At 46.0% G+C, this 15,006-nt stretch overlaps 1 protein-coding gene across 1 annotated transcript in view; it reads left to right on the plus strand.

Moving 5' to 3' along the window:
- The window catches only part of NOM1 (nucleolar protein with MIF4G domain 1), a 285,471-nt gene that overhangs the window by 192,277 nt on the left and 78,188 nt on the right, over window positions 1-15,006 (plus strand). Inside the window, exons 7-8 of the mRNA XM_086941491.1 lie at window positions 5,975-6,096; window positions 12,690-12,822. Coding sequence (XP_086797617.1) covers window positions 5,975-6,096; window positions 12,690-12,822 — 255 coding nt within the window. The remainder of the gene's footprint in view (window positions 1-5,974; window positions 6,097-12,689; window positions 12,823-15,006) is intronic.

Genomic DNA, 15,006 nt, shown 5'->3' on the forward strand with positions numbered 1-15,006 from the left:
CGCACACTGCAAGCCAAGCGCCACTCCACACACACCACCAGCCAAGCACTACTCCATGCACACCACCACTCCACACACACCGCCAGCCAAGCACCACTCCACACACACCGCCAGCCAAGCACCACTCCATGCACAGACAGCCAAGCGCCACTCCACGCACACCACCAGCCAAGCACCACTCCACACACACCTCCAGCCAAGCACCACTCCATGCACAGACAGCCAAGTACCACTCCACGCACACCACCAGCCAAGCACCACTCCACACACACCGCCAGCCAAGCACCACTCCATGCACAGACAGCCAAGCGCCACTCCACGCACACCACCAGCCAATACCACTCCACACACACCTCCAGCCAATACCACTCCACACACACCTCCAGCCAAGCACCACTCCATGCACAGACAGCCAAGTACCACTCCACGCACACCGCAAGCCAAACGCCACTCCACACACACTGCCAGCAAAGCACCACTCCACACACACCGCCAGCCAAGCACCAGTCCACGCACACCGCCTGCCAAGCACCAGACCACACACACCGCCTGCCAAGCACCAGTCCACGCACACCGCCTGCCAAGCACCAGACCACACACACACCGCCTGCCAAGCACCAGTCCACGCACACCGCCTGCCAAGCACCAGTCCACGCACACCGCCTGCCAAGCACCAGCCCACGCACACCGCCTGCCAAGCACCAGCCCACGCACATCGCCAGCCAAGCGCCCATCCACACACATTGCCAGCCAAGCACCAGTCCAGACACACCACCAGTCAAGTGCCAGTCCATGCAGGCCGCCAGCCAAACACCAGTCCATGCACGCCGCCAGCCAAACACCAATCCATGCACACCGCCAAATAAATTTTTTTTAAAAACAAAGAAAAAAATTACAAACCATTTGGAACTAGATATAAAACTACAACTACAAGCAGCATTAACTAAAAAACAAAATACTAATGCCACAGATGCAACTGAATAACCAATAAAAAACATTACAGACCAGGCAGTACACCATTAGACTCTTGGTAGCTCCCAAAATTTCTTTTGAGTGTGATACATTTTGAAACATCTGGGCATACAAAGCCCAGGATTAGAAGGACAATCAGCACAGTGCATACGAGTATCCTTCCGCACATCTTTTCGATAGCAGACTTTACATCTCTTACAGGGATTGTTTTTTCTGGGCGTGGCAGGAATGTAATCAGCAAAGTGGCGATCTCGCAATCTAGCCACTTCCTCCACCACTCCGACTCTAGGAACATGTGCCTGTTCCACAACAACAAGGCTGCCTATCACAGACTCCTGAAACTGAACAAAAGTCGACTTTGACGCAGGAGAACACTCCTTGAACACAACAAAAGCATTAAAAGTTGCTAAATTGAACAGATGGATGGCCAACTTCTTATACCAAATATAAGACTTACGAATAGCAGTGTAAGGTTCCAACCTCTGATCAACTCTGTCAACACCACCCATGTGCTTATTGTAGTCTACAATGCACACAGGTTTACGCACTTCAGCAACAGCACCCCAAACAGGCATAGATGTAGTACTTTCATCATGGATGGTACTCAGCATGTACACATCCCTCCTGTCGACAAATTTTACAGCTAGCAGTTCATCACTACCAAGGCACTGCACTGTCCCCTCTGAAGCTTTTTGCAAACAAGCTCTTTCGGATAACCTTTACGGTTAGAGCGGATTGTGCCACAGGCAAAAGTGTCTACTTTCAACAACTCCTTAAACAATGGCAAAGCAGTGTAGAAGTTATCAAGGTACAAATGGTGGCCTCTGTTAAACAGTCCTCTAGCAAGATCCCAGACAATTTTCTCTGCCACTCCAAAAGTGGACGGACAACCAGGGGGGTCAATAGTGGAATCCTTACCAGTGTACACACGTAAATTGGAGACATATCCTGTCCTACTCTCAGACAACATATACAGCTTAATTCCATAACGTGCCCTCTTGCTAGGAATGTACTGCTTAAAAAGTAAACGACCCTTGAACAAGACCAAAGACTCATCAATAGAAATTTCTTTGCCTGGAGAATAGATCTCTGAAAATCGATCTACAAAATGATCAATAACAGGCCTAATCTTAAAAAGGCGGTCATAGTCAGGGTGATCTCTTGGCAACGCCAAATCATTGTCAACGAAATGCAGCATCCGAAGCAAAAGTAAATACCTATCACGAGACATAACTGCAGGAAATATAGACGTTGCCATCAAGGGACTGGAAGACCAATATGAAGCCAGGGAAGGCTTCCTTATCAAGCCCATCAAAAAAGTCAAACCGAAAAACCTATTCATCTCATCCAGATTTGTGGGAGTCCAACGGGTAGCTCTAGAGTGGGGCCTAAGTTTGGCACTGTTCTTCCTCAAAAACTGTTCCGCATACAAATTAGTATGCTCAACAATCTCAGCCAAAAAGACATCATCCATGAACAACTTAAAAAACTGTATAGGCAAGAAATTTTCACAATCCACTTTACACCCTGCATAACCAGTAAAGTCAGACAACACCGGCTGCACCATTTTTGGATCAACCCAGAGTCCAGCACTTCCAATGGGAATGCTTGCAGCCCCAGGCTGCAAGCCAGATGTCTCTTGCTGCATCGGCACATCAATCTCCTCCTCTAAAACAGGCACTTCGTCCGCACTGAGATTGGATTCATCATCCGATGATTCCATGTGGAGAGAAAACTCACTGCCTGAATCATCCTCTCCCTCAGACGCACTGTCAGTCTCATAATCCAGCTCAGAGGAAGATTCAAGAAGCAAACTAATCACCTGCTGAGCAGTCATTCTACGGCTAGCCATAATGCTAACTAAAAAAGATTATTTGTCAAACACGTGAACAACAAATCCTTTGAAAAAAAAGAAATAAACACAATGTTGCTTTATCTCACAGACCTATATACTCCAACACTATACCACTCACTTGACAGAAGCAACTAGACTCAGCACCACCTACTCTGCACAGACACGGAAAGGATCAACAATATCCCACTAAAAAAGAAAAAGGTAAAAAAACAAATTACACATAAAACAACGCAAAAAACATCGCAATTAATTTCATGCTCAGAACACAAACAGAAATACAGCCATTATGACAGCACTTACAAAAAAAGACATTTATGCATAACAATAATACTCATTTGAAGTAAACCCTACAAAAATGTTATTCTTACCAAATAAATGCAAATACGCAAAACTGCAGAACAACCACTGCCAAAACCACAAACAGGAATCACAAGCTTTACACTACAATAAAAAGGAGAAGAAAAAACATTACAATCACATATTGAAATAATGCACCAGTCAACACACAATACACCAAAAAAGCTAAGGGGTAAGTGGGCCTAAGAGTATAAATAAAATATTCACCCCTGTAAAAGGGGAGAAACCCTTGCCCTTGAGGCCACCCCCCACACATGGCTTCATTGGTGGTCCAGTGGGCCAATACATTATCAAACATTCAATGTACCAAAATAAATTGCACCCTTTGGGGAGCAACCCTTGCCCAAAGGGGCCGCTCCCCATACACATCCCTGGTGGTCTAGTGGCCAAATGGATACTGACCCTTGCCCTAGGGGTCACTTTCCTTCTAAACATCCCTGGTGGCCTAGTGGGCCCTACAAAAAACAAAAATACCGACGTGATCTGCCTACCCCAAGGGGGCAGACTGCCAGAAACATGCCCCCAAGGGGAGTGACCCTTGCACAAGGGGCCACTCCCTATAGAACGCAAAATCTGTGGTTCAAGCAGGCAGAAAAATACAAAATATAAGGGGGGCAGACACCATAGACATATTTGCACCCCTTGGGGAGTGAGCCTTGCCCAAAGGGGCCACTCCCCACACACATCCCTGGTGGTCTAGTGGGCCAAAATGGAAAGTGACCCTTGCCCAAGGGGACACTCTCCTTATAACCATCCATGGTGGCCTAGTGGGCTACAAAAAACATAAAGCATGGCTTGATCTGCCCCCCCCACGGGGGCAGACAGCCAAAAGCATGCCCCCAAGGGGAGTGATCCTTGCCCAAGGGGCCACTCCCCATACAGAGTAAAATTGGTGGTCCAGGGGGCTCAAAAATACATAAATATATGTCCTGCCCCTCCCCCCCACTGGGGGGCAGACACTGTAAAATTATATGCCCCCTTGGGGAGCGACCCTTGCCCAAGGGGCCACTCCCCACACACATCCCTGGTGATCTAGTGGGGCCTAAATGGAGAGTGACCTTTGCTCGAGGGATCACTCTCCTTTTACGCATCCCTGGAGGCCTAGTGGGCTACAAAAAACAAAAAGCATCGTTTGATCTGCCCCCCACGGGGGCAGATCGCCAAAAACATGCCCCCAAGGCGAGTGACCCTTGCCCAAGGGGCCACTCCCCAAACAATGTCGCATTGGTGGTCCAGTGGGCTACACAAATCCGCAATATATCTCCTGCCCCCCCGGGGGGGGGGGGGGCAAGCACAGTAAAACATTATGCACCCCTGGGGGAGCGAACCTTGCTCAAGGGGCCGCTCCCCGAAACAGAAATCCAACAAAAAAACAAAAAAATCGGACTATTCTGCATTCCTGCTGCACGACCGTGCAGCAGGAATGCAGAAAAGAGGCACCGGGGGGAAAGGCAAACCCTTTTCTGTCCCCCGGTGCCTCGCAAAGAAAGATTGTTGCAGCGAGATCGCTGTGCGTACCTGTTTCCCCACCGAGGCGCAGCTTGGAAATGGCGGCCACCGGTGGGGAAACAGAAAGTAAACAAGTGCCGACGTCAGCGCGGCTCGCGCGCTGACGTCATCAGTGACGTCGGAGGGGGCGGGTGGGGGAGGCACGGTAAGGTCTTCCCCTGCCTCCCGCAGTAAAAAAAAAAAAGATCGACGACACGCGGGTGGAGCTGCAGCCCTCCTCCCGCAGGTAGGCGCCATGACGGCCGGGAGCCGTCATCAGCACACGAGCGCTGTGTGCCATGACGGGTCCCGGCCGTCATCAGCATCGAAGGGGTTAAAGGGATTGTACTTAGTCTGGGCCCACATACTCAGCTTGTATATCCTGGAGGTAATCAGCTACCGGTGGAAACTTGTACTTTGACACATGTTCTCGCAGTGGTTTGCTTTATTGTCTACTGATATTTGTCTTACCTCTGTAAGTTTTATTACCTTCAGCTGTCCACCTCTCATAGAAGGTGTCATCTTGGCAAACCTGCAAAAATGACACCATGTGCTGTTCACATCACTTTCTCCTTCTTGATTATGGCCACCACTTGAGAAATTACTCCTCTGCAGTCAGGGACACCTTTAGGGTGCAGGTTTGAATTCCTACATGACATTAAGCCATCAGCCTTCTTAGGGCAATAATGTTAGTGTGGTTGAGTTGGGTAATAACACAACTATTATTACTGCACTTTAAGACTTAGTTAACTAGGCACTTCATAAGAAGTGAATCATCATTAATATTAGTTGCTTGGTATTGGTATCTTCTTTGTCTCTTTGTAATTATGGCATGTGGTAATTTTGCCTCTGTGCTTGCGTCATTCAACAGGTCTTGATAACGAGTGGCCAATTCTTTATTCTAAAATCAAATAAAGTAACTATTGACTGAGTGTCCAATTTAATTAAGTCTCAATCCTGTCTACATTCACATATGGTCTGGTTTGCACTATACATTTTCCCTTGTGGTATTTGACCTTTGTAAGACCTGCTCCTATTGCCTTTGTTTATGCATTTCTACTCCGAATTTATTGTTGAGCACTTTGATGAGGTTAGTGTCTGGTCCGCTATATATATTCAAAAAACAAAAGAGAGAGCTAGGACTGGTGGACGGCCGACCTTGTCCCTCAATGTAATTTCAAACCAACTAAGATTGCCGTCTTAGTTGGTTTGAAATCGCTATATATATAACATCAAATATATAACTACTGTCTATGGTTAATCTTGTGACAATGTAAACATTACTTTTCTTTTGTACAATAGATAAGCTCGAAAATGATGGACCTTGCTCGTAAACAGAGAATGAACACCGACATTAGGAGGAATATATTTTGTGTTCTAATGAGCAGTGAAGATTTTCTGGATGCTTTTGAAAACCTTCTAAAGTAAGTGCTTTCAATCTTCATTCTCATTAAAAATTGCCACTGTATGCTTTCTCAAAATCTGAAAATAATTTCTTTAGTGATGTTCACAATGACCGTAATATTACAAATGAGCGTAATATTACAAATGAGCTTCAGTTTGCATTGCTGTAGGTCAGAGAGTGTAGCACTTGAGCTGGGAATTGTATGAGCTGCATTTGATCCTAAATGGAGGGTAATCCAACAAAAGACCTATGGATCTACAACGTAGAAATTATTCACATGTTAGCCAGGCGCCTTGAGCCAAACTTAATGCTCTTCACAAGCTTTCATCTGCTATGGTTAGGCTGCTGTAAATATTGTTCACTGATCTGGTTATTTATGCACATATAATTTCAAGCGATATAGCTTTAAGCTTTGAGATCAGCTTAATATTGTTTTGTACTTGTCAATAAGAAGGATGATGGTGTAAAACCGTGGTTTACAACATCTAAAATTTTCTGAACTGTAGGCATATTCAGTGTACAATTTGAGCAAATAAATAACCAAAAAAGGTGACACTTGGTTTTTGTGTGGGTGCATTTCCACTCAAAGAGGAGGTGAGTGTTGTGTGGCACTGCTGTGAAGCTATTTGCTCGACTCTACTGAACACAAAAGGTGCTTTTATTTTGTTATTTTGTAAACGTAGTTAGCACTTTCACACGTTAGTTGTAACTCGGCATGGTAGGAGCTAGCAGAGTGTAACTCGGCGAAATACCGTGGAGTTACCAAAAACTCCACGAGATTCTGCAGAGTTTCGCGATTGGGCGGAGTTGTTGGACTCCAGCAGGACAAAAATGCAAAAAATAGCAATTAAGGCGCACCACTATTTGTAACTAAAAAAAAAAGCACGTTGGCTGCCTCAATACAATGGCAACTATAAACCATTTCTACATGTATGGCTAAAATGGACAAAGGCACATTTTTAAATAAGTTTGTTAGACCATCCTAAAGTATAGATATGGAGCTATGAATAAATTGGTGCTTCATGGAGAGAGGATAGTAAATCTTCAGAAACCTATGGGTGTTTGTGAAGCCTGGTGGATCTGCTACAGCCGTCTCTGCAGCTCTGTTTGTTGTCCCAGTCACAGTCCTCTTGCTTACCAGGCATGTTGCAAGTTTACTATGTTCACATGCAACAAATTAGGATTTTCAACTATGACCCCTGAACTAAGATCAGCGGAGGCTGCCCTTCTCCACAAGCAGACATTCGACTTCCGCAACTTTGGGCTGGCTGGCAACAGGTGAGCAGTAGTGGGCCGCTCCCCCAGCCTTTCTGCGACAGCGAGTTGAGACCTTTTTCCATGCTACCTGTTATACTTTTACATTCTTTTTACAAGACGTCGTAAAACATTTTGTAGCCATCGTTGTGTGCAAAGAATTTCAATTTTGCCTGTTTCTGGATGGGTTTCTTAAACTAAAGGGGTTTTGTCCTACAGGCCCTGGCTGGACAATCAATCTTTATGCAAAAAAGGGATGCCTGGGCTCGAATTTATTGAAGACTGCTCTTTATTTAAAAGCAGCCCTGGAACTTCGTTTTTAGGTCTCGCCTGTCGATGCGCATGCGCATCGAGCTTGCGAGACTATGGGGGCTTAAACAGACTTTAACCAACTTGCAAGGAATCGTGGCGATTCCTTGCAGTGCCCGTGAAATTCAAGCTCAATGCGCATGCGCATTGAGCTTAAAAGCGCATGCACATGCCCCCAGCCGCCTGCATTGCATGTATTTTCCCTCAGGCGCACTCCTCCCACACCCCCGCTCCACCCCCTCCCCTGCCTGCCGTGTCGCATTTCTTCAGTTCCCTCAGCCGCACTCCAGGCCCCTGCTGCTTTCACACCCTCTCCCCGCTCCGCCCCTTCCCTCAGCCGCACTCCAGGCCCCTGCTGCTTTCACACCCTCTCGCTGCTCCGCCCCCTCCCCTGCCCGCCGTGTCGCATTTCTCCTCCCTTTACGAAAATGAAGGAGGACCCCGCACAGGTTAATAGGGGACTGGGGGGAATTGAATGCAACAACGAACTTCAAAATCTTGTAACTTTACCTTTCCCGCCGAAATACCGGCATGCTGGTTCTAGGATAAAAAACTCAACCTGTGTGTTTCTTTGTTAAGGGGACGCCAGAGTTCGTTGTTGCATTTCTCCTCCCCCCTCCCCTTCTCTGCCTTCCCTCCGTCTTGTTTTTTTTTTACCCGCTCCGCCCCCTCCCCTGCCCACCATGTCGCATTTCCCCCCCCCCCCCCCCCCCCCCCGACTCGCATTTCTCCTTCATTGAAGGTGGGGATTTAATTCAATCGACTGCATGTTTGAAATTTCACTACAGGGGCTTAAAAGTGGAACATGCTTTGGGTGGAGCAAGAGGCATATAACTGTTGTTTGTCCTGTGTTAGCCAGGAAGGACGAGGAAAGGCTCTTCTATTTTCTTTAACATTTTGAACCAGCACTCTCCAAAACAGCTGTGATTTTGCAGGAAATGCTGACAAGCGCTCATGTGCTCTGTGATACCGCTCTGCTTTATGTGGAACTTTTTCATCGCTGCGTACATACTTTTAAATCTCTACCAAAAACTATACTTATGTCGCAATGCTAGCGTTGCAACCAAAAGGGGCATTTATATTTCTATAATTGGAATGTTTGTTTTTAAATTAAGTAGCTCTTGCCGCACAAAGCAACTACAATGGACAAATAAAAACACGAGGTAAATTCCGAAAAAGCTGCTCCTGTTCTCTCCGCTCTCCCACTTCTGAAGCTGTGGAGTTGTGCAATTGTACTAGTTCTCTTTGCTCTTGTGGTGAGTAAAGGGCGTGGCTGGCCTGCATGCTGGATCTTTGGTGTTCAAATGTTTCTCAGGAGCTGGAGGGAGCGGTACAGCCTTTGTGGTAGTGGATAAAAGGGTTTAACATTCCGAGCAGCTTAATTTAATAAAAGATAGATTGTTGTTAATGTTTTTCTTCGTTCATGCCACCTATATTTCAGTATGCATGGATCCTTGCTCCCGCCTATCTTTCACCCTCCCCGGCACCGACTCCAATCTCCCTTTCCCCTTCACCACTGACCCCCTCCCCACCCCCCTTGAGCACGGGTTCAGACTGTAGCCTTTCCTTTCTCCGGTAATGGTATTTTCTCCTCTCAATTTTTTTGCACTTACTTTGATTTTTTTTCTCTCGCCCTGTTCTTCGATTACCTCCCCCCATCCTCCAGCACCACCCCCCTCCCACGCCCGCCATCCAGGAGTAGCTTGCTGTTTTTTCTCTCTTCCACATCTCCAACACCTCTATTCCCCCTCCAGCCACTCTCTCCAGCACTAGCTCGCGCTCCTTCACCCACCCTTTCCCTCTGTCACCACATCTCCAGCCCCCCTCACCCCGACCAGCACCTTGAGCACTGAGTCTCTCTCCAGCACGTATACTCTGCGCACCCTGCACTGCTCTAGCTTACCCTTTCTTCTCTTTTGAACAAATTGGCCAGATCCCGGTACTGAACGATGTCATTGATGACCCGCAGGGTGGGGAGGAGACTGACAAAATGCTGCAACTCCGGGCCGAATTATCCGACAGCGCTATTATGTGGCTTTGAAAAGCAAATTATATGGTACATTGTGAATGAAACAAATTATGCGCCACCTTTTCATCCACCACCACATCCACCACCACATCCACCATCACCACCACCACCACATCCACCACCACCACATCCATCACCACCTCCACCACATTCACAAAAATTACAACTATTGGCATTGTAAATGACAAATCTATCAATGTAGCTATTTGGAGAAAATACACACAAAAAAAAAATAATTCTTTACAAGACCAATAGCTCTTACTTTTCTTATGCGAGACCTATTGCATTTCCAATGCTTGTTTAGATTGCGAAGACTCCTGTATTAATTCATACATTACATTTCAGTTTGCATGTATTTGCACATTCAAATTGAGTCAGAGGTTTTAACACACCTATAACTTAAAACAGTTAATACAGACATAAATCATGTACATAGTGATATGTGGGTACATAAATGACAACATTAAATGACAATTAAACGTATTGATTAAACAAAATTGTGTTAATGAAACAACTAAATTCGGTACACCAGAGTTTGTTTCTGTAGTAGTCCTAATTTCTTAGTATTCAAAGTTTGTAGGACTAATCACAATGGGCCTTTCGAGTTTATAATTCCTAAGAATTGACTTTGATTTCCCTATTTGTGAACTTGGATATTCCAATCCTGTGACCACCAAGGTGTAGCTTTCCTTGGAACAGCCGAACAGCGGACGCGTTTCCAAACCCTTAACTAAGTTAACAGGGTTCTTCCTCAGGGCTGAACTGGGTACCTTAATTTTCAGAGCGTTCGTTCTCTGTCGTTTTCTTGCGTAGGGCGTCTTTGTTTCCTTCACTTAAACCATGCTTGACTGTGGTTTAGTAGCTCCCTGATGGTTGCGTTATCGGTGTATTATTCTTTTCATCACGGGTGCATATTGTTGTAAACGGGAGAAGGATTCTCTCTCAATGCGGTTCCGCTTCACTGTCGTGTCTTTATATCGTAGAGCACCTCCTGTTGCTCCTGACAAGTCGGCAATTACATCCTCCGTTATACCGCATACATGTTTCTGGATGGGAGCATCTTGCTTGCTACATGCCCAATTTCATGCCTGACGCCCTAGCCTTCTGCATTGTTCTGATTCCCTTGACTGACAGTGACAGCAGCTGTTTTCTTGGCAGGCTCTTGAGCTTTGTAGTGCCTCTGTTCTCAGTCTCTAATGCATGGTAGTGAGTCTCTTGAAAAGCTCTTGTGCAAGGAACTGCTGCCCTTGGCAGGCAATTGTGCATAGCAGTGGTGACTGCCTTGCCAGAATTGTGTGCATGGTAGTGGCGCCTGACAGACTTTCATACGCTGTGTTGGTTCCTGGGAAGGCTTTTTATGCACTCTTGTGGTGTCGCATTTCTAGGCTCCTTTGCAGTGTCTTAACTGAGGCATTTGCAGGCTTGACAGTTGTGTTGGCTCTTTTGCCAGGTGCTTGCACACTGTAATGCTGGCTCCCTTGGAAGGCTCTTGTTCACAGAGATTTTGCTCTTTCTCAAGCTCATGTTCACTGCTGTGGCTGAGCTATCATCAGGCATTTATACACAGCTGTGGTGATGCTTTCTTTGACACTTACTTGTAGTGGTGATTGCACAGTAATGGTGACTTCATTAGCAGACTCTCCTGCACTGGTCAATATGATGCCTCCCATGGCAGGTCCTGTGAACACTAGTGGTGACTCAGTTGGCAGGTTCTTGCGTTGAGAGCTGGAGCTTGTGTGATAGAACCTTGTCTGCAGTGTGTGTGTGTGCGCAGTGCTGATGACTCATAACAACACCCAAGATGGCAGCAGAAATGTGTGCATGTGCGTAAGTGCCAACTTGTACTTTTCAAAAAGTACAAGTTCACCATGTAGAGCTGCATTAAAGCTGCAGAGTGATGTCAGCCAACATGAAGAAGATTTAAAACAACGGCTGTTCCACTTCTCTCTGTACTCTGAGCAGGCCCCTGCACTCCACTGAAAATAAGTTGGAACCAAACCCTGCTGTCGGCTCTGTTAGATGGTGGAAAGACGCAGTAAAGTGGACTCACTGCACACTCCAGATGTGATCGGCAACTTGTCAAAACTACTGGGGTGGGTGGCGTCCACCGGTAAACACAGCCACGCAGCGGTTGACATAGATTTTGCTGTGCTCCAAATGGAGCACTGAGTGTCAAAACTCCGCCGTCGGGACGGAGTTTGCCTCTTGTGTAACTTTTAGAGGTGAGAGAAGTGTCTGTAAAACTATCTTGGTTAGGACCGATAAGGTGTTGCCTGGACTGCCTGACCTCCTTACCTAGTTGTATTGACTCTGGTGCCAAGCCCAGCTCCTCGGAACCCTGAATTGCTGCTGATCTTCTGCTCCTGAGGCCCAACTGCACTCAGACCGCTCTTTCACTCGCTCTCGGTCTTCACCACTTTTCTCTCTCGCTTTTCTATGCTTTTTAGGCTTCTTTTTAGTTTAATGTAAAGTCATTTTATTTGACATGTTAAGGGTTGCATGGCTATTGTGTGAGTTGTGAATCATAGTTCTATCCATAACTTATGAGTTTTAGTTGATTTTTTAAATTCATAACCATAATCATAACATTGACTCTTGTTCTTTAATTACATTTATAAGGTTTTCTTTAAAAAAAAGCTTATGTTGAGGATTATAACCAAATCTCGCCATAACTTAACTTTAACCTTTGTGTTTTTGAGTGAATTCTTAGAACAACATTCAGCAGTTCCCTGGTTCCATCCTGCATAGAGAGGTTTTTGGCTGTGCGCACCATGAAAGCTGGAGATAGTGTGTAGAGGGAGGGTGTACAGTGAAAAAGTGGTGATTAGTTATGTAATCCCGTTGTTTCAAGTCATATAAATATACTGAGGAATGCATGTTTAAAAGCATGAGGAGGAATATGAATGCAAATTATTTGGAGCTACAATCCAGGCATTTCTTGTTAACAGTGGTGTATGCAGTGTGAAAGCTGTTAAAAAGGAGAGGGACCAGGTGTTAATGTTCTTGTTCTGGGTTTGTAGGCTGGGCCTCAAGGATCAGCAAGAGAGGGAGATTGTACACATTCTTATTGACTGTTGCCTGCAGGAGAAGACCTACAACCCTTTTTATTCTTTCCTGTCTGCCAAGTTCTGTGAATACGACCGACGATTTCAGGTGAGTATTTTGCAGTGAAAGAAGTGGGACTATGATGTCTAAATATCACATTTTGTGTGTCCAGCTTTATTGGTAATTTTGCAGTTGATCTGCTGGTGCTTTTTTCTCTGTGACTTGATTTTGATATCCGTAAACTTTCTGTCCATCCCTGAGCCTGCACTTTGACTGACACAGCACCATAGGACTTGGAAATCCTAAAAATTTGCAGTGGGTTTATGTTTTCTTGTGTAAATTCTACTGTGTTTTTTTATTAATGTTTTATAGAGCGCGAACTTGACCCATGAGGGTATCGGAGCGCTTTCACGGTATACAGTGTTGAACAAACAAAAGGTTTAAAGTGCAGAAACAAACAAGATCAACATGTATGGTTACAATCACTGTCAGAGTCAGTAACAAAAGAAAGGTCCCATATGTTCTCGTCGTGGGGAGTTGGTGATCTGGGAAAGAGGTAGTCCTAGAATAGTCCTGCACAATGTGGTGGTTGCGGGCAGGCCTTAGGCTATGAATTTACCCATGAGGAAGGTGTAGGTCTCCTTCTTGAAACGCGCTAGAGAAAGGATTTTTCTGTTGGAAGGTGGGAGAGCGTTCCAAATTAATAATGCTACTCCGATGAACGCCCTGTTGTAGGTTCTTTTTTTTTTAAAGGAGGCAGGTTGGAGTAGGTTTCTAGCAGACCTGGAGTTCTGCTTCCTCCGGATATCACTAATTTCTGTGCCAGATAAGTAGGGGAGTTTGTGTATAGAGCCTTGTGTATAGTGCATGCCAATTTCAGCTGAATTCTGGCCTCTAGAGGGAGCCAGTTCAGCGCTTTCATGTGTGGCGAGATGTGGTCAAACTTCCTGGTATTTGTAAGTAGTCTGGCGGCCACGTTGAGGCAGGCATTTAGAGGCGCTAAGGAGATCTTGGGTAATCCTGTGAGGGTGGAACAGCCGTATAACAGTCTAGAGATGACAAGTGCTTGAACTGCCATAAGTCCGGAGCATCGATGAAAGGTTTCAGCTTCCAAAGGTAGCTCAAGTGGAATCTGGCTGCTTTAGCCATCGAGTTAATGTGGTCTCTCATTTTCAGGTTACAGTCGAGGATTATGCCCAGGGATTTGGCAGAGTCCAAAATGGTCGGTGGGCAGTTCAGGGCTGTGATGGCCTTAATCCACATCTGAATCTCCAGGTTGGCTTTTGAAGGAGAGATTAGGAGAAATTCAGTTTTCTTTGCATTCAGTTTGAGTTGGTTATTGGCTAGCCATTGGACAGTTAGTTTCAGGGTCTCATTCAGGGAGAGGATCTCAATGAGCGAAGAGATGTTGATGTATATTTGGGTGTCGTCCGCATACATATGGTAGGAGATGTTTGCGGAACGGAGAACTTCGGTGAGGGGCTCTAGGTAAAGATTAAAGAGGGTAGGGGACAGGGTTGAACCTTGGGGTACTCCGACCGTGACCGGGGTGGGAACTGATAGTTTGCCGTTGAGGAGGAATCTCTGAGAGCGGTTGTGGAGGAAGGGCCTGAACCATTCTAGTACCACGCCATCCAGACCAATCCTGAGTTTGAGGCGTTCAAGTAGTTTTTCATGGTTGACCATATCAAAGGCGGAGGATAGATCAAGGAGGATTAGAAGGCAGGTTTTGGCTTGGAGGGCATCGTCCACGATGTGGAGCATAGCAGTTTCGGTGCTGTGCCCAGGTCTGAATCCAGATTGGAAGTCTTCAAGTAGGTGTAAGTTGTTGCTGCTGTACACACTTCTCCAATACTTTGGCTAATAGCGGGATATTGGCGATGGGTCTATAATTGTATGGGGAGGCTGGGTGCAGTAAAGGATTTTTCAAGATGGGGAGGACGTGGCCGGCTTTCAAAGGATCCGGGATCAAGCCCTGCTGGAGAGAGGCGTTGATAATTGTAGTCCAGCAAGGAACGATAAATTGGGAGGCAGCAGCGAGGCAGTTGGAAGGTAGCGGGTCATTGAAGTGGTAATTAGGTTTTAAGGTAGAGAGGATTTTTGAGATGGAGTCTTCATTATAGTATTCAAAGTCAGTCCAGCGGGCTTGGTTTTCAGGAGAGGCCAGGATGGTAGGTGCATAAGAATGGGGCAGGACAGGAGGGGGTTGGGGGTAGGTGGTGGTACTGAGTTCAATTCCTAATGCCCTGATTATATCAGCAAAGAAGGAGGAGAATTCATTTGACGATATTA

The sequence above is a fragment of the Lissotriton vulgaris genome, chromosome 10, assembly GCF_964263255.1.
Source record: "Lissotriton vulgaris chromosome 10, aLisVul1.2, whole genome shotgun sequence".
In the NCBI taxonomy this organism is placed as follows: domain Eukaryota; kingdom Metazoa; phylum Chordata; class Amphibia; order Caudata; family Salamandridae; genus Lissotriton; species Lissotriton vulgaris.